This window comes from Onychomys torridus, chromosome 5 (genome assembly GCF_903995425.1).
Source record: "Onychomys torridus chromosome 5, mOncTor1.1, whole genome shotgun sequence".
Classification (NCBI taxonomy): domain Eukaryota; kingdom Metazoa; phylum Chordata; class Mammalia; order Rodentia; family Cricetidae; genus Onychomys; species Onychomys torridus.
Genome location: NC_050447.1, coordinates 113,138,198 through 113,165,300, shown reverse-complemented (window position 1 = coordinate 113,165,300; position 27,103 = coordinate 113,138,198). Strand labels below are relative to the sequence as shown.

Below are 27,103 nucleotides of genomic sequence, written 5' to 3'. Positions count from 1 at the left end.
CAACCCAGGCCTACTTAGCATGCTGTGTTGTGAGGACAAACTCCTAATATTCCTGTTGATAGCAGCTGAGTCTCTAAGACATGGTTTTCCTTGTGATCCACTAATTTTTAAAATGATGGAATTTTACAGTCATTCATAAGGAGACCCCAGGAGCCTGAAACAATATTGAAATTAAGCTTAGTGTGTGAAAACATTCTGTGCTTTCTCACCCACCCCTCTGCCTTTAATGTCTGTTCTCTGAGTGATAACATGACCATAAAAGCTCACAGCTACACTGGAGTGTGTCACTCTGCCTACACCTAGGGGTGGGAAGCCCCTGTAAATCTCGGCTCTGCTACTGTTCGGAGATGATTAAAGCACTCTGGTTCGCTCTGGTGCTCAGTGACTTCCTGCATTGCCACTCTTGTTGCCAAGTACCAGCAGTCACCGACAGGTCTCCCTGGTTGGCCTCCGCCAAGTGAAATGTTTTGAAATTAAAAATCTGAAGGAATGGTACAATGAGTGCTTGATCAGGTGGTGTCCCCTCAGGAAGCTGCTTCATGGGAGGCTGGGAGGACTCAGCACCCCCTCCCAGTGGTGGCTCTGACACAGAACTTGAATTTAAAGAAACAGGCTTCCCTTCCTAAGTTACACAAATGGACTCAAGGCCTCAAAGGGAAGACCTTTGTTTCTTGATACATTAGTTTTCAAGGGCAGATCAAGTTTCTAGGTGTAATATATGCTACTCTAGGAAAATCTGAAGAAACTCACAAAAGGGAAAAAGTCAAAACAATCCAAAGCTCGTTAAAATTCAGATATTATATAGATGTGAATATATATCTACAGAGAAATAATATAAAGAATAATAAATACATTCATATATATTTCAATGTGCTTAAAATACTTTATAGGATTATTTTAAAAGTCTATGATACATGTCGGCGGTGGTGGTGCACGCCTTTAATTCCAGCACTTGGGAGACAGAGCCAGGCTGATCTCTGTGAGTTCAAGGCCAGCCTGGTCTACAGAGCAAGATCTAGGAAAGGCGCAAAGCTACACAGAGAAACCTTGTCTCGAAAAACCAAAAGAAGTCTATGATACTATGTTCATATTTGTGTTCAAGTCCACTACATGGAAGTACTAATTTATAGACTATTACTGGTACTTACATACTTAAGGAGCGACACAAATGGCCTTTCTATTCTTTTCTTTTTCCTTCCTTCCTTCCTTCCTTCCTTCCTTCCTTCCTTCCTCTCTCTTTCTCTTTCTTTTTTCCAGAATAAAGATAACTTCTTTTATAACTCTTTCTTTCTTTCTTTCTTTCTTTCTTTCTTTCTTTCTTTCTTTCTCTCTCTCTCTTTCTTTCTTTCTCTCTCTCTCTCTCTCTCTCTCTTTCTTTCTCTCTTTCTTTTGTGTGTACCTGCATTCAAACTCATTTTCCTACATGCTCTAAGCTCTCTACCATTAACTTGCAGTCTAAACCTTACAATGGACAATTTTTTCACATAAATCCTGGTCCACATAAGTGATAATTTTCTTACATTTATTTTCGGGAAATTTAATCACCAAGCCAAAGCATATAGTATTTATTTATTTATCTGTTTATTTTTGAGACAAGATCTTTCTGGTTTTGCAGACTTGGCTCGCTTTCAACTAGTAGCAATCTCCTTGCTTCTGACTCTCAAATGCTAGGATGAAAAGCATAAGCCACCACACCCAGCTAACATACTGCCTCTTAAAGGACCCCCTACAGCACAGCAGTGTAGAACTATTGGGGCTGGCATCGTCACTGTGGAGTAGGGAGCTCACATTCAGCCTCCTCACTTCCTTCACTGAGGACTCTCTCACAAAAGGATTTGTTGATTTGAGACAAGTCTTCATTATCTGTGATTTCTTTGACTGACAATGAATTTCAATTTATACCATATATACAGTACATATTTGCATTTCCTCCCAATTATTTGCTTTAGTCAATGGCTGCTTTTTCTAATATGTAACTAGAATTTTAAATGCTCTTTCAATAAAAACCCAGGGACAGATATTGGGGTAAATGCCGAAAGATTAGAGAGACAAAGGAACAAGCCACACCTCACCTGGCCAACTCCATGAATCCTGACTGAATGTCTCTGAGTCCTCACCTGAAAGGCTCCAGCCAAAAGAGCCTCTAGCTGAAGGGGGCACTTCTGCCTAAAAGCCTTTAGTTCCTGTCTCCTCACGCCTTATATACCTTTCTCTGCCCAGCCATCACTTCCTAGAATTAAAGGTGTGTATGCTCCCCAGTATAGGGATTAAAGGTGTGTGCCCCCACTGCCTGGCTCTGTTTTCTCTCCTAGACTGAGTCAATATCATCTGGTCCAGGGTGGCTTTGAACTCATAGAGATCCAGACAGATCTGTGCCTCTTGAGTGTTAGGATTAAAAGTGTGTGCCACCTCTGCCTGGCCTCTATGTTTAATCTTGTGGCTTGTTCTGTTCCCTGATAATCAGGCAAATTTTATTAGGGTACACAATATATCACTACAATAAGTGACTTCCATTTTCTCAAAGAATATTACTACATAATATTACATGTATTTTTCTATCATTTTTAATACAAGCATATTTCTAGTTATCATTAGCCTTCTAGCAATTATTATAATCCTGAACTCTCGACAACTGTGGATGACTATACCAGGTCTGCACAAAACTAGGCCCATCTACAGCTGGGCAAGGATGGAGGAGAGATTCAGAGGACCCTTCTTTTCACTGTTGAACTAATTCCTAGATTTAGAGAAGGGAGGTCATTGCCTTCTGTTGTGTCTCTACTTATAATCCCCACCTAATCTTATGGCCATACACATTACATCCAATGGATCATAAAATAAAACTCAAAGTCATGAACCTGGAAAGGTACAAGTAGAAAAGGTGTGGGTTAGTAGGGGTTAGAGGGAGATAAAAGTGGGTGGGGAGAGAGTAAACAGAATGCATTATAAATATGCATGAAGCTATCATTTAAAAAAAACAAGAATAATCATAAAATTCAAGACAAGCATAGATTAAAATAGTAAGAAAATAAATAATAGCTTAGTGTAAAAACACACTTTTCTATAAGGTTTATTTTTATTTTTAATTATGTGTATGTATGTGTCTGAGGCTATATGTGTGCATATGAGTGCATGATCTTGTTAAAGCCACAGGCATGGGACCTCCCTCAGCTGGAGCTATAGGTAGCTGTGAGCTTCCCTGTGTGACTGATGGAAATGCAATTGAGGTCCTCTGCAAGAGCAATGTGAGCTTGTAACTAACTGATGAGCTATCTCTCTAGCCCTGCCACTCAACTCTTCATCTAGGGCTCTGAAACTGGGTTTGATTGCTCAGCTGCATTAGATAAAGAAAATCTTATCCAAAAAGTTAGATGAGAATGACATTTTTTCCCTTGGGAATGCACACTTTTCAGTGACCATTAAAACAAAACACAAATAATCATATCTCCCAGGTCCAGACAATGCTCATTATCCACATAACAGAGAAAGCCAAGAGAAGGATTGTTGAGGAAATCCAGGCTCAGGTATCCCAGGGTACTGCTGTGTCTGAGCAATACTCATCCTCATTGATAAGTGGACAGAAATCCAGATGTGATCTTTAGCAATCACTGAAGTTTCTACTCTAGTCTTTCTCCCTGATGTCATTGCAGCCACTGTGACTTCTTCAAGGTTGCATTGATCACACAGTTGATCTTGCTGGAAGCTGTGTTTTGAATGGGCAATTTTGGTTCATTAATGAAGATGCTTCTTTAGGCCAGGGAACAGGGTTAATGAAACTACAATACCACAATAAGACATCACAGAACCATGAACCTGCTTGACTCTTGAAAAATCATTGGAAGTACAAAATATCCTTGACAGTGAACCTGGCTAATGGAAACAGTGTTCTGTCTGCCTCTGCAGTAAATACCTTGGAGGATAGAAAGACATATAACGTATGCAGTAAAGGAGTTTACTAGCCAGGAGTTAAGACAAAAATTAAACACATAAACAATCACAGAGCAAAGAATAACAGTTATAATTAACTGCAATTGTTTCCTATGGTTCAAAAGTATAGATATACTACTCAAGAAAATATGTATGCTCATACAAAATGGGACATTTCTACATATCAAAAAGTTCAGAAGTGATCTCACTTTTCAAGACTTTCTTTATGTCAGAGAATGTATTTACTTCCAAATGAATCAGTTTTATTGTCACCCTAGGAACTGTTGGAAGCAAACGGTCCTTAGAATTGAGCCCAATAAAGAGTGCACTGATAAATTTTTCTGGCCCTTTGGCACAGTCACTGCTGGTATCATATGTGATCAATGAGTCTCATAAGACTGTGCTCAGAATTGTTTTCCTCTGCACTGGAATATGCACATGCTGGATGTGAGAGGATGCCTGTTTTCTATAGCACCAGGCATCTAGTCATCATGACATTCACTCTCTCTCTCCCTCTCTCTCCCCTCTCTCTCTGTCTCTCTGTCTCTCACTGTCTCTATCTCTCTCCCTCTCCCTCCCTCCCCCTCTCTCTTTCTCTCTGTCTTTTTCTTTCTCCATCTTGGGAAACAAGCCCAACATTCTACACTAAAGTCCACTCTCAGAATTTTGTTTTGAGACCAGGTCTTACTCAGGCTGACCTTGAATTGACTCTGTAGTTAAAACAGGTTGAACTCTAGATGATCCTGCCTTAGACTCTAAAGTAGCAGGGATTACAGGTTGTGCCACCAGGCTTACAACAATTTAAATTTTCATAAATCTGTTCTTACTCATACAACATGGTTCATGAATATGCCTGGAGTATAATAAAGTGTTCAATAAATGCCATTTAATTCAGACAATGACATAAAATAAATAACATCTGGTTATTTCCAATATTGTTTTCAGATGGAGGGATATCTTAATGTGATAGAAACAAAAGTAGCTATAAAACACAACGACTTGTGTTTTAGAAAGATGTTACAGACAGGAAAGTTGGCAATGAAGAAATATTAACATTATGGACTTAAAAGTTGTAGAATTCCAAATGTTAAATCAAAATGGCATACAGATCTATAATAGTTTATCATTTAATTACCCAAACCCCTAGAGATATACTTGCATTTCTTATTGGTCAGGGTTATGGGCTGTGCAGGAGAGAAATCAAAACTAAATTTAGGAAGCGTCTATAACTTGGACTTACGCTTGAATGTTGGTTGGAATGTGTAGCCTCAGGTTTCATCTGCCTGCTGTCCTGGCAGGACAGTAGTGTGTGGAGCTTGTACTGAGTGAGTCCATCTGCAAATCTACCACATAGCTCCAGAAAATACACAGGAGTAAGTTTAAGTTTATTAAAAGCTTGATGTCTAGCTCGATTTCTAACCATTTTCTATTTTTTGGGGGGGGGGGTGGGGTGGGGTGGATAACATATCCAGTAGCAAAAATGAATTTATAGATTATTGCCATTAAATATTCATTAAGATAGCAAATTCTAGAGAAATAGGCAACTTTGATGATTTTGAGGGAAACAGGAAATCTGATACAGTTCTTGCTTTAAGGTAGCTATGTACGAGATGGGATAAGTTTTGAACCATTATTTTTATTAGCCTCAGTGGCTCTGTAGTGGGTGCCTATAAATGCACCACAATCCACTAACTTGTACCTTTACTTTGGTGCATAGGAAAATTCCTTCCCATTAAACATATATAATTTGAGGTATGAAAACTAAGGGAGATATTTCAGAAGGCAGGACAAAGACTATTTCCCCGGAAACAGGTTATCAGGGCATGTTTCAGAGAACCCTTAGAACAGTAACATGTCTAGTCCTTGCATAGCTTATGTGTGGTTTGACTGAATTATTGTTTGCAGGGTTATTCATCGTTATTTCTTGCTTGAATGCTAAAAGGCAGATAAAAATTAAGTCTATCAAGTGTAGGAGTCAAATGACACTTATTCTGGGCTCTAAAATGAACTCCAAAAGAATTGACCTTCAAACAATCAGATTTAGGGTCACTGGGCAATATATATTAGAGCCTAGAATATATATGAGGACAACTGGGCCATTCTGGGTGGCCAGACATGGTGGAATGAAATCCTAAGCGATGGGCTCTGAAACACAGAGTGCTGAACTGTCAGGTTTTTTTGCTTTTTTTTTTCATTCTGTGACTCAGGCACCCGCGAAGCTGGAGATTTGCGATGAATAGCACCCATATTGATTTTTCCATAATGGAGTGTAAAAGAAAAATGGCTAGATTTTGTTGCAGGTATTTTCATGGGGTGCTAAATTGGAGGATTAGTTGCAAACAGCAGTACTGATAAAGTCTGCTGTCCATCTTGAGGTTGGGTCTTTCTATTAAAATGACACATAAATAACCTATTAGATCCCCCACCCATGGTAATTCAAATGCACCTGTCAACTTGATAAAGTACTTGCCTGGAGGGAAGCGCTGTTTACATTTTCACTCCATTCTTCAGAAAAAGTGAGATTCTAATTATTTCCCCCACTGTAAATTAACGCTGACTATGATGGTTAGCATATCTCCATATTGTTCCATCTTTGGTAAAGTTAAATAATAGAACTGATTCATCATCTATTACGCAATGTGTGTTTTATGACAGCCTTCCCAGGGCTCTTCGCATCTCCTCTTGCTCTAAATGTTCATTTATTCTCTGTCTTGCATGCTTTCTGCAACTTTCAGGTTTTTAATCTTTGAGAAGTCCCTGTGGATGATCAACTAGTCCCCAAACTTCAAACCACCTCTCAGACCTGCCTTGTTTCTTTCCTTCATTTCAAGACACACACCCATTGTTCAGCTGGCCATTATTGGCTCTCCATGGTCACACTTTACTGTGTGATTATTAGTGTCCACCTGGGATATTTTGCTCCTTACATATGTCATGTCTGAAGGTATATAATTTAGTTCTATTTAGAACTTCAACTTTTTAAGACACCCAGTAAATTTTTTAGAGTAATTCACCTTGTCTTTTTTATTTTTATGGGTAGCCATGAAAATAACTCTTAGTTAATATCTTGCTTTCTTGGTTACTATTTGTGACGATAATTACATTAAATTATGTTCCTTATATAGATGCTTACGACTTTGGATGTTTATTTCTCCTTTAAACACTTTTCAGATCATCCCACACACACCCTAATCAACACCAAGGGTGTGGAAGGGAAAGTGATTTCTTGATGTGTGTGTCGGAGTCAACACATGTAGGGACACATAGTCCATATGAATTCTTGTAACAGCCTGATTAGTTACCTTAGATAAACTGGATGATAGTACTAATTTGTAACCTTGACTCCAGAATTTTCTATTATTTCCTGTATATAGACAGTCATGTAGTTATCAATTGAAACTAGATACCTTGCAACTAAAAGGTACATGGAAGACAAAGAAAGAAAGAAGTAGAATTAAAGCTGTCAACATGATGTGACAGACATTTTGGGGCACCGGCAGGTTGCCGCGTCTCCTGAGCACTGTCTTCTCAGTTGTTTGCTGGATGGACGACTCTCCAGGATGTGAATTGACCCCCCCCCCCCGACACACACACACAAAATTGTTTGTCTTCCCCAGTTTGCAGTTCTCCAGTCCCTTTTCAGCCTGCTATTCTCTACTGCCCATTTCTTCCACCAAGTAAGTTCCTGCCATAGATCAAGATGCCATGGGCCAATACATGGTTATCAAGAGCATTAGCCAACTGAACTGGATCTGTTCAGTGTCTACATATTTTAAAAATATGTAGTTATCTCTCTGCTGAGCTAATTTAGCCAAAGTTCAATGTATGATAATACTTTTTAGATAGAAGCACAGTGATGCCATTCTTTTTAACTCATTAGTTTTTAGATCAACTTTTAATAATAAAATCAAGTCATTCAAGGGTCTAATTTTTCTGTCAATTAATCAAAGGCTATTTACTGCATCTTATAGTTTTCATTTTATTTGCAAACCTTTGGTTCTGTCGTAAAATTTTATCTGTGGCAGTGAACACTGGAGTAGAAGTTTCATTGCCTCCCTGCCTCCATTCTTGCCAAGGAAGTAGATAAATTGAGAGTTCTGGTTGATATCTTTGCCTCTAAGTAGACTCAAGAACAAAATGGAATTGATAGAAAATCTGAGAACTAGACCATAAACTGTAGTTTGTGCATGGGCCTAGGCACTCATGGAGCTGCTGCTAAAAAAAATGAAGCTATAAGTTTGACAAAGAAGGTGGTAGTTTATTGCTGAAAAGTTGCAGTTGCTTTCAGAGCCTTTTCATTTGATGTTGTTTGAAGTTCAGATTACAGCATTTAATTATTCAACAATACAGTAGCGTGTGCGTGTGCGTGTGTGTGTGTGTGTGTGTGTGTGTGTGTATGTGTGTGTGTGTGCGTGCGTGCGTGCGTGCGTGCGTGCGTGCGTGCGTGCGTGAGAGAGAGAGAGAGAGAGAGAGAGAGAGAGAGAGAGAGAGAGAGAGAGAAGGGAGGGCAGGAGGGGAAGCAAGGCTGGTGCCCTCTGTTCTTTGCTAACCAGTCTCATGTCAAGTAATCAATCAGACAGCTCTTTGCACCATCCTCACTCACCCACTCTAAGCAGTTTGCAGACTTGGACACTCCATTTTCTTTATGTAGAGAAATATTCTCTTTGTCTAGTATGTGTAGATCTACCAGAGAATAAGAACCCAATACCAGGTGAGTTTCATGGTAGTAAATAATCTCTTAACAAACATTTAAAAACAGTTGTATTTACTCTAGACATCAAGAGAGAAAAGTTTAATGGTTAGTGTTCTGTCCCTTGAGTCTTAATTTTCTGGATCCTTAGACAGGGAAAGTGTCGATTGTTGTTTATTTATTTTGGCATCTGACTCATTCAGATTAAAACAACGGTAAAGAAGAAAAAAACCTTGGCTTACTGGAGGTGTCTGACCTACAAGAACATAAAGTGAAAGTGTTATCTCCTGTGATGTTATGTCACCAGTCTGGGATGTTTCATTTGTTTCCACTCTAGTGCAATACACTCTAGTGCATATTTGAAACAGGAGAATTCTTAGAAATCCTGGAGTCAGATATTTCATTTATGTCTGTTCTTGAAATGATAAAAATCTACCTAAGGCAGCTGGTGAGATGGCTCAGTGATTAAGAGCACTTGTGTTTCCAAAGGACCCAAGTTCAGTTCCCAACATCCCTGTCATGAAGTTTACAAACACCTTGACTCCAACTCCAGAAGCTCTGACAACCTCTACTGGCCTCCACAGACACTACACTCACTATGCACAAACCCAAGAACACATACACATACATGATTAAAAATTAAAAAAAAAAGTCTTTTAAAAATATAGACTAGAACTCTCTTTGCTGAAGAAGACTGTGTTCAGAGATATGTAAGCATAGTGAACTGGAAATGTATGTTATTGTGTGATCAGTGTTTTATTAATGGAAGAACTGTTGGTGTAATATGTCTGTTTATAGGTTTTGTTGTCATACTATACATAATCAAACAAACCATGATTACACTGTGACTATAACAAATCAGTTCAAATTCTGGGTTGATCTGTTCCAATGTCATCTAGCCTCTGTTTCTTGGCTTTGACTTTGTTTCTGATGAAGATTCAAGTCCATTTATTCTCTAAATAATGTATCTTCTATTTTATGGTTGCTTTAGAGTCTTGTTTTGGGTTCTTGGTGGTTTGCCCGAGACAGGTCTAAACGATAACTATATTTTTTTATTCTACCTGGATTCTTTGGGATTTGTTCAAGATGTGTTCCCACTTACTTGAAATACTTTCTGTCATTGATGACTAGCATAAATCTTTGACTATAATCTTGGCTTCTGCAGTTATATTTGTGTGCATGTTGGGGTGTTTAGATGGTTCTTTATTCTAGTTTTATTCTTTTTCTCTGTTCTTCAGATTAGGCATTTCTTTTTTAAAAACATTACATTTATTTTTTAAGGGAGGAAGATATAAATGTGGACACAACACGCGCATGGGAGCTGAGAGTCCATTCTCTCCATAAAACATGTGTCAAGCTTGGCACCAGACACCTCTACCCACCAATCCTCACATAACCTATTTCTCCATTTGTTTTCCTCATTTTTCTTTATTCTTCAGATTTGATATTTAATTTCTATTTATCCATATCTGTTGTTTGTTTCTTCCAGTATCTACCACTTGCTTTTTACCCCAAAGGAGATTACCTTTTCAGTTACTGTAATTGTTACTTATAGGACTCCTGCCTGGATTTCTTTATAATATTCGTTTCCTGATAATATTCTTTATTCTTATTCACATTAAGAACATGTAGTATTCATTTGGATGTACTTCTCTAATGAATTGTTTGTTTTGTTTTGTTTTGTTTTTATTCTGGAGCTGAGGACCGAACCCAGGGCCTTGCGATTGCTAGGCAAGTGCTCTACCACTGAGCTAAATCCCCAACCCATTGGATGTACTTCTTTAAACTCAAACATAATAAGTATAATAAAATCTTTTAAAATAGAGTTTCATTTCAAGATCCTGGGTAATTTATTCTGTTTAAAAATTCTATTATTTATTTCCTATTAATTAATTGTGTGTGTGTGTGTGTGTGTGTGTGTGTGTGTGTGTTGATAAATGGGGGTTGTCATTCTGTATATGTGGAGGTCAGAGAATAATGCCATAGAGTTGATCCTGTTTTTCCACTTGGAAAGAGTTCCAAGGCAGAACTCAGGTCACCAAGCTTGTACTTTGTGTGATTTTAGCCTCTGCGACCTCTCACCAGCCCCTGTATAACTCTGTTCTTTGACTTTATTGCATGCATCATCTACTGATTTTTATAAATTGATTTTTTTCTTAATGACACATTGTGGTGGTATTGTGTTCCCCAAAATATTGTTCACTCTAATAAACTTATCTGGGGTCACAGAACAGAACAGCCACAATATTAAACATAGAGGTTAGGCAGTGGTAGCACATGCCTTTAATCCTAGCATTCCAAAGACAGAGATCCTCTGGATCACTGTGAATTCAAGGTCACATTGGAAACAGCCAAGCATGGTGACTCACACCTTTAATCCCAGGAAGGATGGCTGGAAACAGAAAGGTAAATAAGGCATAAGGCGTGAGGACCAGGAACAAGAGCCTGTTTAAGCTTTTAGGCTTTTGAGCAACAGTTCAGCTGAGACCCATTTGGATGAGGACACAGAAGCTTCCAGTCTGAGGAAACAGGATCAGCTGAGGAACTGGCGAGGTGAGGTAGCTGTGGCTTTTTCTGTTTCTCTGATCTTTCAGCATTCACCTCAATACTTGGCTCCAGGTTTGTTTTTATTAATAAGACCTTCTAACAATTCAAGCTATACCACATTTTCCTGTTTAAGTTTTTAATAATTTTTTTGCATGTACTGTACTTTCTTCTCGCTTTAGGTAGTGAAACTACAAAAGAGGGGAAAAAATCACTATACATGAAACAGAATTACACATAGAAAATTCTAAAGACTCTATGCAAAATTATTACAACTAGTAAATTGTTCAGGAACATGGTGGGATAAAATATCAATATGCAAAAAACCAATAGTAGTTTTATTTATGAACTATCCTGGAAAGAAATTACAAAAGCAAACTTATTTGCCATAACATCAATAGAAAATACTTAGGAATAAGTTTAACCAAGGAAGTGAAAGATATGCTGTTTAAAACTACTAAATAAGGGTGAAAGAAATAGAAGAAAATAATAATTATAGTTTGAAAGGTAGATAAAATGTACAAATTACCCAAGGTATTCTACAGATTCAATGCAACCTCTACCAAAATTTCAATGGGAGTTTACACAAAAATGGAAAAGATAAAATTTATATGAATCCTCAAATACCCCCCATCAGCCAAGCACCAAAGCAAAACAACAAAGTTGTAAGCATCACATTGCCTGTTTTCAAACTACACAGCAAAGTAATAGTGATCAGTACTGGCATATAAACAGACAGAGAGCAATGGAACAAATAGAGGTCATAGAAATAAGTGGGCACATTTGTGGTTCTCAACAAAAAAATCAAGAACACATATCATGGAGAGATGACTCTCCTCAGTAACTAGTATTGGAAATTGGAAACTCACATTTAGAAGAATGAAATTAGACCTTGATCTGATAGTGTATTCAAAACCAAACCAAAAAAAAAACCCAACTCAAATGGAAGAACCTAAACATTATCTGATCCAGCTTAATTGTAACCATTTCACACTGAATATATATGTACATTGTATGTTATGCATCATGCACACACACAATTTTAATTTGTCAATTATGTTTCAATAAAGCTGAATAGATTTCCTTCAAAATGAAAATTTTAACTTACAAACAGGGAAAAAGAATATTAAAACAATAGAAGACCCAAAAGATTATGTTCTGTAGAGGGTTCTTTTTTTTTTTTTTTTCATTTTTCTGAAACATTGATAGTCAAAGCATTGCTCTTGAGAAAAACTCTGAATCCTCTTTAGTTCTAATAGGTGGTTGCAGACAGATTAGCTATTAGCTATTAGTGGCAGGTGTTAATTGTGCTGAGCCCCAAAAATTTCTAAGGAGCTCAATTGGTATCATCTTGTTGATACTTTATATATGTGTGTGTGTGTGTATGTATGTGTGTTTATATATATGTGTGTGTGTGTGTGTGTGTGTGTGTGTATGTGTGTGTATGTGTATGTATATATGTGTGTGTGTGTTTGATATATGTATATGTATATGATATATATGTATATAGCATGCATATTTATATTTAAAAACACATCAAATTATCTTTTAAACCAGAAAGATGTCATAGAAGCTATATTTAATTCAAGTTCATCGTTTTAGTGACAATGAAACAGAGACCCAGAATTTGCTGGTGACAAAGACAGGTTATAATAAATTATTATAATATTGTTATATATAATATAGACATGCTGTTTCCCAGAACATGATTCTTCCTGGTAGCATGCAGTCAAAAGTTCATTCTTTATAGCCATGTTGCCTTCAATACTTCCTCTCCATGGCCCAACCTCATCAGCACAAGGGAAAGATGCATGACTTAAAAATAAGTCCCTTGGTTCTGTTTAAATGAGGATGCCAGGAGTATTTTCCCATCCCATATTTTAGGTTTAAAATGTATCTTAAAAGGTGATTAAAGAACATTTAGAAGCCTGAGTCTCAGGGGTCAGAGAGTCTGGCAGTCACATTTTGATTTCATTGTTGCAAGCTATCTGTAACTCCACAAGTTCCAGATGACCCAACATCCTTCCCTGGCCTTTGTGGATAGCAGGTTTGTATATGGTGCATGTACATACATATAGGCAAGCCACTCATACACATAAGGTATAAAATAAATAAGTACTTAAGATCAGGATTTTGTTTTTGGTTGTAGGCCTGTTTAACAACATAGTCGATTGTCTCAGAATGCACCTTGGCTTCAGAAGTTTTATGTGCGTGTGAAGGGCTATTATTCCAGGAGAGTTATGACATGGCAGTCTCTGGCTTGTGGGTGGTGTGGGTGCGGTGAGGCGATGAAAGAGTAGCTGAGAAGAACTCTCTGAATTAGAAAACAAGGAGTTCAGGCTTGACTGTAGGATGTTGGTAGAGAGTTCACTTCACCGACACTGCTGGGGAAATGGGAAACACTGATTTTATATATATAAAATACCAATTTGTAGTTGGCAAAAAGTAAAATGTATTTCAGAAGCATCAAAGATAGACATGATAAAAGCCAAAAAATACAAAGCAGGAACCCAGGTGTCCTTCAACATTGAATCCTTTTAAATTTCTAAATTAATTTATTTATTCCTTTAAAAAGTGCATACTTGAGCCAGGCAGTGGCGGCACACACCTTTAATCCCAGCACTCTGGAGGCAGAGGCAGGCAGATCTCAATGAGTTTGAGGCCAGCCTGGTCTACAGAGCAAAATCCAGGACAGGCACTAAAACTACACAGAGAAACCTCTCTTGAAAAATTTAAAAAATTAGTACCTCTCACTAGCCAGGCCCCATGGCTTTGCCGTGTGAAGCTTGCATTTGTGTATGGAAGGACAGAAAAGAACAAGCAAACAAAAAAGTGTAGGGTGTTTTGTTCAGATATGTCTAGATAGGAGTGATTCCAAACACAAGGCAGGGCATACGGCTGAAGGGTGGAGGCCTCTGTCTTCGGGTGGTGGAACTCACTAATAGGCAACATTTGTAACAATCTTGAGGGAGTGGCACAAGTCACACAGTCTGGGGAATATTCACTAACACCTATTAAAGCTCCTGTTGGAGCATGCGCAGTGGGTGATAAGAGCGCACTGTGGTTATTTTTCCTAGATATATAGCCAATTTATACCACTTGACTTGGATCTACAATAAGGTAAGACACAGTGTAAACATTCTCATCTTCATTCACATGGTTTTGTTCATTTCAGCTGATTCTGAAACAAATTGGGGTATACTTTATCTTAAAAGTAGAATAAAATACACATACATAGACTCACAATCTCTTAGCTTGTGTTATTTTGACATTGTTCTGCCATTACAGAGAAATCAATTCAAAGAATGTACTAAGAGTTCAGTATTAGTTGTAAGCATTGACAAAGGCCACCTTTTGAGATGACAGTTTCCCAGATAGAAAAGATTTTCTGTAACAATGTCATACACATCAAAGCAGTAAGTAAGGTAGGTGCCAATTTCAAGTCTTCTGATTTCTCTTTCTGAATCAGGGTCTCATGCTGTTCAGGTTGGCTTGGAACTCCTGAACTCAGGGGCTCTTCTTACCTCAGCTTCCAAGTACCTCAGATCATAGATTTACATTATCATACTTGCTTGAACTATATTTTAAAGTTTAAAGGGTCAGTGTTCTTCAGCTGGTAGCGTAAACTCTTGCTGCCAATGATGTGGGAACACAGTTATGGGTTTGAGTCAACTTCAGCCAGGTCCATGGAATCACACTTCAAGTTTAACACCAAAAAGAAAAATGTATAGGTTGGTCAAGTTTGTTTCCTTCAGATCACTGGACTTCCACAATTGGGTGTCTAAATAAACCAGTTCAATTACTGTCCCTTAGTTCGGTCACCCCCAAAAGTAAAAGATTAGATTTAATAGACTCAACCTTCAACTTTCCTTTCCTTTTTCCTCTAGCATTCCAGGGAAGAAAAGCAGACTCTAAACTTGAAGGTGTGGGCAGTTTGTCTCATTTTCAAAAACAATATATGGTTTTGGCCCTCTTACTTTGAAGTTTTCCTTCATGTAACTCTAGAGAGCAGAGTGTAGGTGTGGGAACCAGGGCCGGCCACATCTTTAGGACTAATTTGCATTTAAACAATGCATTTACCATCTGTAGGATTTATCTATAATCATAGTGGGCGGCTGAAGCAAATGTATGTTTTTTTTCTTCCTTACTCTTTTTTTCTGTCTATCTTCAATCCTACATTCATGGATTCCCTCTCCTCTCCTACCCTCGGATTCCAGGACCCGTGCTATCTTTCATTTAAGCACTATTCAGTTGGTAGCTGGTGTGAACAGAAAACTGGCAGAAGGGAGGGGGTGTTCAAAGCTGACATTGGCTTGGAGATTAATCTGTAGGATGTTTAAATATGGCCACACCGCTACCATTATGAACATTTGCACGCGTATCCAGAGGCAAAGCCATGGGAATTCTGCCAAGGCCTGTGATTTGTGCTCTTTCAGAAAATAGCCCCCCAGCTTTTGTTCCTCTATTTATTTCTGTTTCTCAGAGTTTTGAATAATGCTTTAACCAGAAGTGAAATTCTCAGTGACACCCTTGTACAGCAGTGTGGGAAACGGTTTTCACTAACAGATAAAAGATGTGAAATTGGTGGTTACGAAAATTGGAGATGTCCAATAGCAAATCATAAGATACAATGTGTTCACAGAAGCACACAGAGGTGTGTCAACTTTCTTCCAGTGACATAATTAGTCCCTTTCTCAGTTGAGCAGAGGTAATTTTGTATCAAAATATGGCTTGCTGGCCACTCCACAGTTTATTACTTCTCTCTATGTTAGTTCCAGTTTACATCAATGTTGCTTTTCAACTCCGATGGCTATGTTAAAGAAGGAACCCCCCCAAGTATAGCCATGTTAGCTCCCCTAACTGATTTTCGAGTAATCTTCTGTTAAGTTTTTGATCTCTCATTCTAAAGAAATGAACAAAATACACTGAAAAGAAGTTTCAAAATCCTGATAAACATAGACTGCGCAGAAGTCAAAATAGCAAGATAGAAAGCAAAACCATCAAATACAATTTTCTTCGGAGGTGCTATGCAGATCCACATTTGAAGTGTTTACGTCAGGCCATGGTTGTTCTCATTTGAGCCAACTCTGATTTTGAATTCCAAAGTGGAAAATTTTGGATAAGTCAAGAAATGCCATCCTACATTACCTTGTGATGAAGAACCTACTCGGCTGTCACATCTTTTGCTTTCTATGAACTGCGGTTCACATTTTATATTTGAATTTTTGAGATTTTTGTCTATATTAGAAAGTTGATGTTGTGAATGACATATACAGCCTTAATTATACATTTGTATTCTTTTAATTCTAAAAAGAATGTTGTGATATTAGTATCCCCCCCCAAAAAAAAAAATCCATGTGTTGGCAACTTAATCACCATTGCCTAATACTTAGTGAATGAGTCAAACAAGGCTCCACCCTCTCACGTGGGTAAGTGTCCTTGCTGCAGGAATGGGCTAGTTATTGTAGGAGTGTATTTGTTATAAAACTCAGCCCTTCCCCGGTTTGTCTTTTGTTAGTTATTCTTGTGCCTTCTGCTATTGGCTGCTGTGCCACAAAAGCCCTCCCTCTTTCCATCTTCCCAGCTGCTAAAACTGTGAACCTAATGAATATCTATTCATTGCGAATTATCCAGCCTCAGGTATTCTGTTACAGCAGTGGTAAACAGAGGAACACATTGCTTTTTAAGACAAAACAAAGCTAGGATTTCTGCAAAAGGTAAACCTTTTACTGAGACCAGTTTTTTTTTTTTTTAACCAAATAGTCTAATCTAAACAAATGGCGAATAAAATCACCATCATCAGGCACAACTCATTTGGAGCTCTAACATCAAATCCACAGGAGACTCACTGTATCATCCAGGGTGGCCTAATTTCCTGACCCTAGCTTCTTCTGGTTGCTTTGCCATATTTAGAAACTGAGTGTAAATACAAGCAAGAAAAGAGAAGAAATCAATCCAAAAGCTATTAGAAAAATGTATCTGTGCCATAAATCTATGTACCACTGCATAATTATAATAACATAAACCTCCACTATAAGGACATTCACATCAGACCTAATTTCAGGCTGAACTATTATAATGCAATTAACAGCCTCCTAGTCCTGTGGTAATTAAGCTCTGTTGTGAAATATGCAGTATTTGAACCTGTTCCGGCCTGTTTCATCTACTATTGAGTCACAGCCCTTAACTTGCTTTCCTGCTGAAGGATGAATTGCATTTAAGAATTACTGTATATGGGGCTGGCGTTTTATGGTTTCCCTTTACGTTTTTATACTTCCAGATCGAGGGCAGCTTCACTTGTCAAATGTGCCCTATATGTGTAGTCTCTTGATCCACTGTCTCAATAGATTTGTTAACTCACGCTGGGCTTCCCTAGCAACGTAGACATGTTTGATTGGTTTGATGAAGGGATTTTAGATGACAGGAGAGAGACTTATGCAGCAACCTCAGATTATGTGAGAAACTAGAATACGGTAGCTATATTCAAACCATGCATTTGTAGATACTGAGGGAACTCCAGTTTTTCATGGAAGTCACATATCTTGCCAAGTAGCTCAGCCGTTACTCATTACAAAAACGAAGAGCAAAAGCAATTGTGGAAAATGCAGTTTAGAGAACAATCATGTCCTGCTTCCTGCTTTCCATCTCTTTTCCCTTTCACTTACACTAGCCATAACTATCTAAGTTGTGTGGCATTTGCTTTAGCAGATCTTTCTGGCCCTCTATTTGGATTGCCTCTGAGGCCTGAAATAAAATTTAATGGGAAATATTACATATGGGCTTTCAGTTTGGAGAGAAAATATCACACAGGTCACTTTGCCACACAGTTTGTTTCTTAGCAGTCAGATTTAAGGGCACAGATTTGGAATTCAGGAGAAGAGAGTTACAGGAAAATTGTGTTTACATATACACGTACACAGATTGCTTGGAAAGAACTGGATGATCTGGAGAAAAGTTATTTCTTCATCTCTCTCCTCCTCTGTATCCACCTCTGATCAGCTGCTCTTCCGTTTCTGTCTGTGTTATAAAACATTTTTTCCCTCCCTTAACCTACTTTGCTAACCCTGGGGAGATTTTACAGTCTTAAAGCCAAGCATCCCTCATTGCTGGAGGCTGTTCTTTGGTTGTAAGTTAGAAAATGCAGCAATTACCTGCAGGGAAGGGTGTTTTCACAGCCCCTGTGAAAAAGCTTAATACCTCAGCAGGTAACTGAAAACACTTTCTTCAGTGGGAAAAGTCTGTCTCAGTTCCTTTAACTATTTCTGAAAGGTGCATTGGATTTTTCCCCCCTTTGTCTGTGTCTCCCTTCAGGAAGGTGAGGTGACTCCACCTTGAGATTTGTTCCTCTTCCTGCCTCTAGTATCCCGAGCATCCCATGATTCACTGCACGGCTGCTTTGGGAAACCTCTGTGTCCCAAACACAGAGAGCAATGTGGTCCAGTGTCTTTCCTAGTTAATTTCCAAAGAACCTTAAGCACCCCAAAGGGATGTTAGTCAAAAGAATAGACAGTAGACATTAGAATGTTACATTTACTTTTGTATGTTTCCACCAGGACCCAGCATGGAAAAGTCAGAATGTTCCATATGAGTGCTGACCTGAAAGGAAAATCCAGGCTCTAGTATCATGTGGCTGCATATTAAAGAAAAAACACAACAGTATGTTCATTGGCATGTTCAAACATTGAATCACAGTGTGATTATAAGTTCATGGGCTTTAGAGTCAGACATGCCCGGACTCAGTCTGAATGTTTATGGTTGGAGTCTCGGGGGCTTGTATGCTATATTACACACAAACTGTTTGAGAGAATTAGGGTGTAGCCATAGGAAGTAATGCAAAGGGAATAAAAGTTTCTGCCTCATTAGAGAGAGCTGTATGGAAGATGGGCACTATTTTGTTACTTGGCAAAGAGACTTGCCGTGGACATCAGGAGCACAGGTTACAGGGGTGCTCTTGCTAAACTAGATATGGACATGTAGAAGAGACAGGGTTCTAGGGACAACCTTGTAGCTGGATTTTCCAGTCCTACCTGGCCCACAGTCAGGACAAATCTCTCTCACCTGCCAGGCCCACAGCTGCTTAGACCCAGCCAAGTAAACACACAGAGACTTATATTGCTTGCAAACTGTATGGCTGCAGCAGGCTTCTTCTTATCTAGTTCTTATATCTTAACTTAACCAATTTCAATTAGTCTATAAGTTGCCATGTGGCTCGTGTCTTAACGGTACCTTACATCTCATTTTCATGGCAGCAGCTGGCAGTGTCTCCCTGACTCAGACTTCCACTTCCCAGAATTCTCTTCTCTGCTTGTCCCATCTACACTTCCTGCCTGGCTACTGGCCAATCAGCATTTTATTTTTACAGAGCGATATTCATAGTACAACTTCATTCCAAAACATAAGAGAGAATGATCAAGGAACACTCTTCTGTTTCCCCAGGTATCATAAGTATGACACATGAGATAAAGAGACACATTTTTGCCTCTGTTCACAATGCCAGAACTTATTGAACAATAATAAATTCACAAGGTTAAGCAGTGACTGCGGTAATGGCAACTGTTTATTGTATGAACCCATATACCTGATAAGTTGGCCAAGGTGAATCAGGCTCTTTTCCAAGGGTTATTACTAATATTAGCTCTCCTATGACACAGCACACAGTAAACGTATGTGTATATCAACATATGCCCATAGGATTTACAGAAAGAATACAAGTTCAAGAGGCTTCAGCAGAGTTCAGAGAGATACAGAAATGGGCTGAGAGTCTGTATGGATGATATAAGGAATCAGAACTCTCCTGGGATGGAGCTGCTGAAGTCCAAATTTGAGAGTGAAGCTGTTGAGGCCAGGTATGAGGAGAAATGCTGAACTGGAGTCTGAGAACAAGGATTGTGGACTCAAGTCTACATCTAGATGGGTGAACCATTGGATAGGAAGGCTATTGAGTAGGCTGTGTCAACAGTGGGGAACAGAGCTGAGCTAAAGCTGAGAAATACTCTGCTTGTCCTTGATGCATGCACGTGTATGTGCGTGCTCACGTGCACATGTGCGTACACATGCACACCAGGTTTCAGATGAGAGGTTGGTATAGGACCATGCTATCATATGTTAGGTGACCATCACTTTATATGGTCCATGTGAGGGAGTTACATCCATTTCTTGGTTGTTCAGCTGTGTCTGATAAATTCCTGGGCCTGGTTTCTCTTATATGGCTTGAGTATACCCATGTTCCCTTATGGTCTCAGTTCATACTTTTAAATGTATAGGGTGACTCCTTCTCTCTGCCCAGGAACAAACACTTATCAGTCTGCATTGTGTGAATGATGCCAGGCAGACAGAGTTGTTTCTGGATCTCCATCATCCTCCTTCAGAGTAAAGCCAACAGTGCCTTATCTAATGGCATCTCCTATGGCAAAGCTCAGCCTTGAAAGCCTGTTGTTGTTTTTTTTTTGTTTTGTTTTGTTTTTTGTTTTGTTTTTGTTGTTGTTGTTGTTGTTGTTGGAGCTGAGGACCGAACCCAGGGCCTTGCACTTGCTAGGCAAGCACTCTACCTCTGAGCTAAATCCCCAACCCTTGAAAGACTGTTTTATACAATCCAGAACAACTTAGAGTAGGACAGAGGCTGATCTCAACACTCAGATTCACCAGAGAAAGAGTAAGCAAAGCTTGAAGACTGAGATCAGAAGTGTGACATAAATGAACGAAGACAAGGCCTCAGTTACCTCATCACATCTGTGCCTTTGAGAAAATTACTTAACATTCCTCAGTTGCTTTGTCTAAAATACTATCAACTATACAGCCTTGTACATGTTAATATATATGTATCTACATATACATGTATACATGCACAGATGTATGTAAGTACACACATATATATAGTGTATGTGTAAGGTCTGTCACTAAGTAATATTGACTTATATTTCAACCTGTTCCTTACCACCTACTTTCCTCCTAGACATATTTCAGTGTCAGCCACAGATGTTTTTGGGTAGAAGTCAACTCTTCCCTGTCATTCCTCAGATTAGATGTGATCAAAAAAAGAGAGGAAGATGGGCAAGCATACTGAAGTGAAAAGGGATTTGCAAAAGCATGTGTATGTGTGTGCCTGTGTGTATGTGTGTGTGTGTGTACTACTCTTTACAGTAAATTGTGTAGCTCTCTTACACGGTGGAAGAAATCAGTTACTCAAGTAAGAGTAACTGTTATACGTGTTCTCATCTTCTTAAAATAAGCAGCTGCTATCCAAGGGGGCATCAGAGCTTTGCTTAATGTTTAGTGTTGCATTTCCAAAGCACAGAGGCTCAATTTCCAAAGTCATAAATGATGCCTAATAATTTCTCTCTCATCCATATTTTGTGGTAGGTATGGCAATTCTATAGTTCTCCAGATCATGGCAAGCCTACTTTTTTCATTTTCCTTGTTTCTTGAATGGGTTAGAATTAATCATTTTACACCCAGATTCTGGGAACCATCAGAAATGGACTAATTCTAAAGAGGAGGAGAGACCTATGGAAAGCTTGGTTTGGAGATGGGTGCACAGGGTGGGCAGCCAGATGGCTTCAGTTCTGATGCAGCCTCTATTCCCAGACTCACAAGTGACCCTATCTAAAAGGAAACATGTGGTTGGGTGATATCATCACCAGGCTAGCAGCAGATTCAGAGTTAATTGTATACTATATATGGTGTCTGCCACCATAAATGTGGCCACAGTTCTGATGTAGTTTAGCAAATTTCTCCTTTAGATACATGCAGTGCCAATTTGATTATTGTCCTTCCCCATACCTGCCTACTTGTTAGAAACCTCATTCCAATATCTAGTCAGCATCTTACCCCTCCTGACTCTCAGAAATAGATAGCTATGTCTATTTACTGTTACTGTCTCTCCTAATTCAGTGTCACATGCCCACGTCATGTGAGATGGATGCAAGCCTCTCTTCTAGTTGGTCCTACATGCTGCCTGTCCACTTGTGATTCTACCACAAGTTAGTTAATTAGTTCACCTTTATGATCCATAACTTTTGGTACTAGCAGGTGAGGTGGGCATCCTAACGATCAATCCCTATAGTGAGACACAACTTATGGCTGAGGTTGCACGTGCCCAGATGCATTCCTCTTCACCACTTTAGCTTCTAAATATGTGGCCTATGATTTTGAGCTAAGCATGCCCATAAATATCTCTACCATCTTTCTTTCTTAAATGGTGTCCTTAAACTGGGCATACTCAGGAATGTGATTTTCTATATGAATATGTATGTATGTATGTAAGTAAGTATGTATGTATGTATGCATGTGCCTTCCAGGTAAAATTTTTCTGCTTCTTTTGTTGGAGAAGCATATTAATCTTACCTATTGTAGTTGATAAGACTTTCTCCTCTTTTTCTCTCTCAGGTAAGTGTGCTAGCATTAGGCATTGCAGGTGTGAGCCTGTTGTACTTGGCTTCACTTCTGCTGGTTGTACCCTGTTTACAGCTTATATTCAAGCTATCTTAACCTAGAGTCTGAAGTCTTTACACTAAATGACCTTCTGGCCTCATAACTTATCATAACTGTGTCACAGGACCCTTTGCTATGTACTTTGTCTCTCGGTGACTTTATCAGGACCATGCCTGTGCCGGAAGCACCTTCGAAGTGTCCATGCCCATGACAATCCCACCAAGACTATTTTGTTGCCATCTGTAATAGAAGGGTAGTGACCACACAAGTTGAGGAGTGATAGGTATTGTTTCAAAATATCTAGATATTTTATCATTGTCCAATCAAGGTACTTAGCTGATCAGCTGTCTCACATGCTTATAGTTTCTTCATCGTTAGAGATATTCATCATATAAATTTGAACTATTTTCAACCTATTGCATATTGGGTTTCACTAGCACTTATTCCTGCCATCTAACTCTTTGCCTGTTAATCAATCATTCCCTATTAGCTCATCTGGCCACCAGGAGTCTTCTCTCTATAACTATGATGTCAGCCATTAGTAGATGCCATGGATGAGTAGGACCATGTAGGATTTTCCTTCTCTGTGCTGGCTCCTTAATGTCTGCCACAACCCATGTTGATGAAAACTGACAGGATTTTTATCATTTTATAGCTTTATAGTATTGCATGAAGTCTCTATACCACATTTTCTTCACCTGATCAATAGACACTTACACTGCAAAAAAACAAAAACAACAGACAAAAATCCCACTGAATTTGGACTTTTTCTGGAAACAAAGTCTCTTGTATATACTTGTCACTATCAGACTTATTTAAAGTTCACATAAGCCTATGTTCCTGTAAACCCTGCAAGCCAGTGATTTTCTTAAGCATGCTTACAGTGATGCAAAACCTCTGTTTTTAATCATATTAGACCGCTGTCTTTTTGGTCCTTCAAATACTTTCCAAAAATTATGATTTTTTTCTTCTGCCCATCTAGATTTTAATTATACCTTTTTTTCCAAAGGAAAAAAGTTTTCATTGGCTAAAATTTTAAGAGTATTTTTTTTTTCAATTTCAGACTTATATTAACTACTCATTGGGCAGGATTTTCTTTTCTATTATTAAATCTTTCCAAATTCTTGAAGATTTGCAGTATTTGTAAGGTAATATTTAAGAGCCATTAACATTTGGTTTATGTTTGAAGTGGGCTTTCTGGATCATTAAATAAATGCTTTCTGTCTCAGCAAAAGAGCTAGTAAAGAGAGAATCCATTGAAAATTTGGATAAGTTCTAAAAGTATGGACATCTTGGAATAAGAAAATGTGGAATTGTAGAGAGAGTCTAGCTCAGGAATTGAAGAGAAAGACAAAAGAAAAAAATGGAAACCAGAAGTTTTATTAGCCACACATGAGTTTTAAGGTGGCAGGGTCAAGTTTTCATTGGCAATGTTTTAAACAGTCAATGCAGATGTGTCTTTTCAACTGAATTATAATTCAATTAATTTAATTTAATGCTAATATAATACACAGGATGCATTGCATTAGATAATGAACTTGTCACCTGAAAAGGCTTCCTAAAAATGAGGCTTCTCATTCCAGTAAGGACCAAGTTCAGCATTGCCATGTAGAAACTTGGTGGTCAGTGCACACAATGTACAAAACCCTGCCCTGTGTGCTGCAGAAAATGTCTATGGGATGTACTGGCCCCTTGGTTTAGTGATATGAGAAGCCTGGCACATACACAGCATGGCACAGGCGAGTGGAAAGAGCAAACCTTTCTTTTGGACGAGAAAGCAAGCACAGCCATTCTTAAAACCATTTGTAAACATGTTTGTTTTTCAGTCTACACTGTCATTGTCACAGGCCACTTGATCTTTCTGCTATGGGTTAATATGGAAGCCAATTACAACTTCATCTGTGGAGAATTAACTTTGTGGAACACACACTGGGGATTTGTCTGTCTTTGCTATTTAGATATATGCCATAAAAATGTGTATGGAGCATGGAGTGGAGTGCAAGAACTGCAGACAGCAGATTTGCAGATTTAGTGTAAAATGATTTAAAGTTGCCTATGTTCTTGCCAAATGTTAATTACTTTTTTCTGTTACTTTTTTTTCCGGGTTTGGGGGACCTGGGGGCTCTCTGGGACTCACTAGGTGGCAGTGCACGATTACTTGTGCAAAAGCAATAACACCAAGTCTAGTGTCTCCAGCTGTGACCCCCACCATCAGGATGAAATTTCTGCATCTTCAGTTGGTCCAGGAGGGGTTACTTCCCACATGTCCATATCCACTATTTATCCCAGTGGGTTTCAAGAATTGTATCGTCATTTTCTCAGGCTCCCAGATGGCGCCATCATTGAGGTATGTATGTATGGAAATGTTTGAAGGTAAATGTTCTGTATGTTATAATTTGTTGTTGTTATATATATGCATGCTTAAATGTGTGTGATTTGCACTTGATGTCAATCAGGTCAGCATCACTGGGAACATAGATATCTGTAATATTGTAACAGGTTTGGAGCTGTATTTTGGTTTTTGCCTACAGACAAGGACAGGACATAAAGGAAACCAGAGTTCCTGTTTGTAACTATATTGGGGAGAGATAGACCAGGAAAAATCAAACAGAATAATTCAGAATTCTACCTGCAACAGCTTTAGTTAGGTAATACTTACGAACATCAGCAGATTGATGGAAGAATATTGTGAGTCCAAACTTCAGATGTGAACAGTCCTTCAAAGAGATGCTGATGCTCCGTTTCTCTCTGATGAAAAGTTATAAAAATCCAGAGAAGCACCCCATCTCTGAATCTTCAAGAATATTTTGAAAATATTATCTGGGAAAGATCTCAAAGTCACATTTTCTCCTGGAAATGTGTTCATTTTTTAGACAACCAATTTTTAATTTAAAAACTCATATTGTATCAGGTTTGTAGAATCCAAACTTACAGTGAGTTGAAGTCTGGGGCTGCACTGCTTTCACATAGGCATTGCCTCATCTGGAGTCTGAGGGAACCTCAGGATGGAAATGAAGGCTAAGAAGGAAAAGCCAGCAGCTACCCAGCCTGCATGTCACCAAACTGTGCCCAGGGAGCAGCTGGCTGAAACTGAAGAAGCTGCCTGTCCCACCGCCTTTGAATCTGGACACCATTGTTTTTGTTGTGAAACTGATGGAAAAAAAATCAAAGCAAACAAGAAAATAAAAACCTTTCCCTACATCTTGGAAGAAATCTCAAGTTGTTCAGAGCCCAGTCTTGGAGCTAGGACCCAGTATAATTCAAACCCGAGGACTCCCACCACAGGCACATTCCTGAGAGGAGCACAGCAAAGCTCTCCAGGCAGCCAGCCCTCCTGACTTAAGAGAAGGGAGTTGGTGCATTTCAGTACAGGAGGCAGCAGGTGAAGAGGTGGGTGCTCACTGCTTCCAATGTGATTTTGAAGAATCTGGCCCCGGCGGCTCTTCTTCTCACTTATCCTGTATGATCCTTTTTGGCTTCTGAAACAGTTACCGTAGGAGCCTTTTATTTTTCTCTTAAGAGAACTAACTGATGTGACTTCGCTTTTTAATTTGTAGAAGTGTAAGTAATTTGTAGAAGTAAATATGCATGTGCTCTTGCACTGGAATAGCATGAACTGAGGACACTAAGGCAGACTTCCTGCCCTAACATGTTGCAGATCCCCTGGCACCTGGGTGGAAAGTCAGGATGGGGTGTCCTGGCCGCCTGAGCACCCTCACCACCAGAATTCTTCTGTTTCCTCTCTCATTTTTTCGCTTCATAACCTTGGCTTAGTCATTTCTTACCACTCTGCCTATTTCCTGATCTAGAAAACTAGGTTATGCATACTTATGCTACCTGGCTCATGGGGATTTGGGGTAGATTAATGAGATAACATCTGCAAAGTACTTTTATCTCTTTTTCAAGAAGTGCAATAAGGATCACGAAGCATTATGGATCTTATACAATTAAAGGCATTCAATCTATAAACATTTTTACAAATATTGATAATTTTACACTGAAAAACTGAACAAGCTTCTGGAAGGATTGAGTGGTCAGGAGGTAGGCACTAGACCACCTGCCTCTTCCTCTTTTTAGTTTCATAGCTTGCCTATGACAAGGGGGAGTGGTGGACATGCAGCCGAGTGATTGCTAGTTCTTTTGCACAAATGAAATCCTAGCAACACCCCCCTCCCCACACTGTTTATTCAGGCCACAGAACATGCACTGGTTCTTGCCTTCTCTTAGGTATGTGTTCGATACACCCATGCAGGCTTTACTTGCTCTGTGTCCCAAGACATTCATTCCATAAAGACACTTTCTCCTTGTATTTTTTCCTAATGCTTACAGTGAGTATTAGATTTTATTCTTTATCATTTCCATACTTACTCCTGGGATGAGTTTGGGTCTCCTAGGAGACAGAATCCTGGTGCTAACTGAGGAGTAAGCAAATTTACCCACAGTACCTGCCCTGCTGTTCCCAACCTTCCCACCCCCTTTATCTCTCTTCTGACCTCTTGAGGCACTGCCAAG

The 27,103-nt window shown here is 39.0% G+C and overlaps 1 protein-coding gene across 1 annotated transcript in view; it reads left to right on the top strand.

The window, feature by feature from the left end:
- Positions 1-27,103, top strand: part of Ofcc1 (orofacial cleft 1 candidate 1) — a gene marked incomplete at its 5' end in the record, with an annotated part of 292,441 nt that overhangs the window by 254,965 nt on the left and 10,373 nt on the right. Inside the window, one exon of the mRNA XM_036186980.1 lies at positions 24,732-24,938. Within this exon, the coding sequence (XP_036042873.1) occupies positions 24,732-24,938 (207 nt within the window). The remainder of the gene's footprint in view (positions 1-24,731; positions 24,939-27,103) is intronic.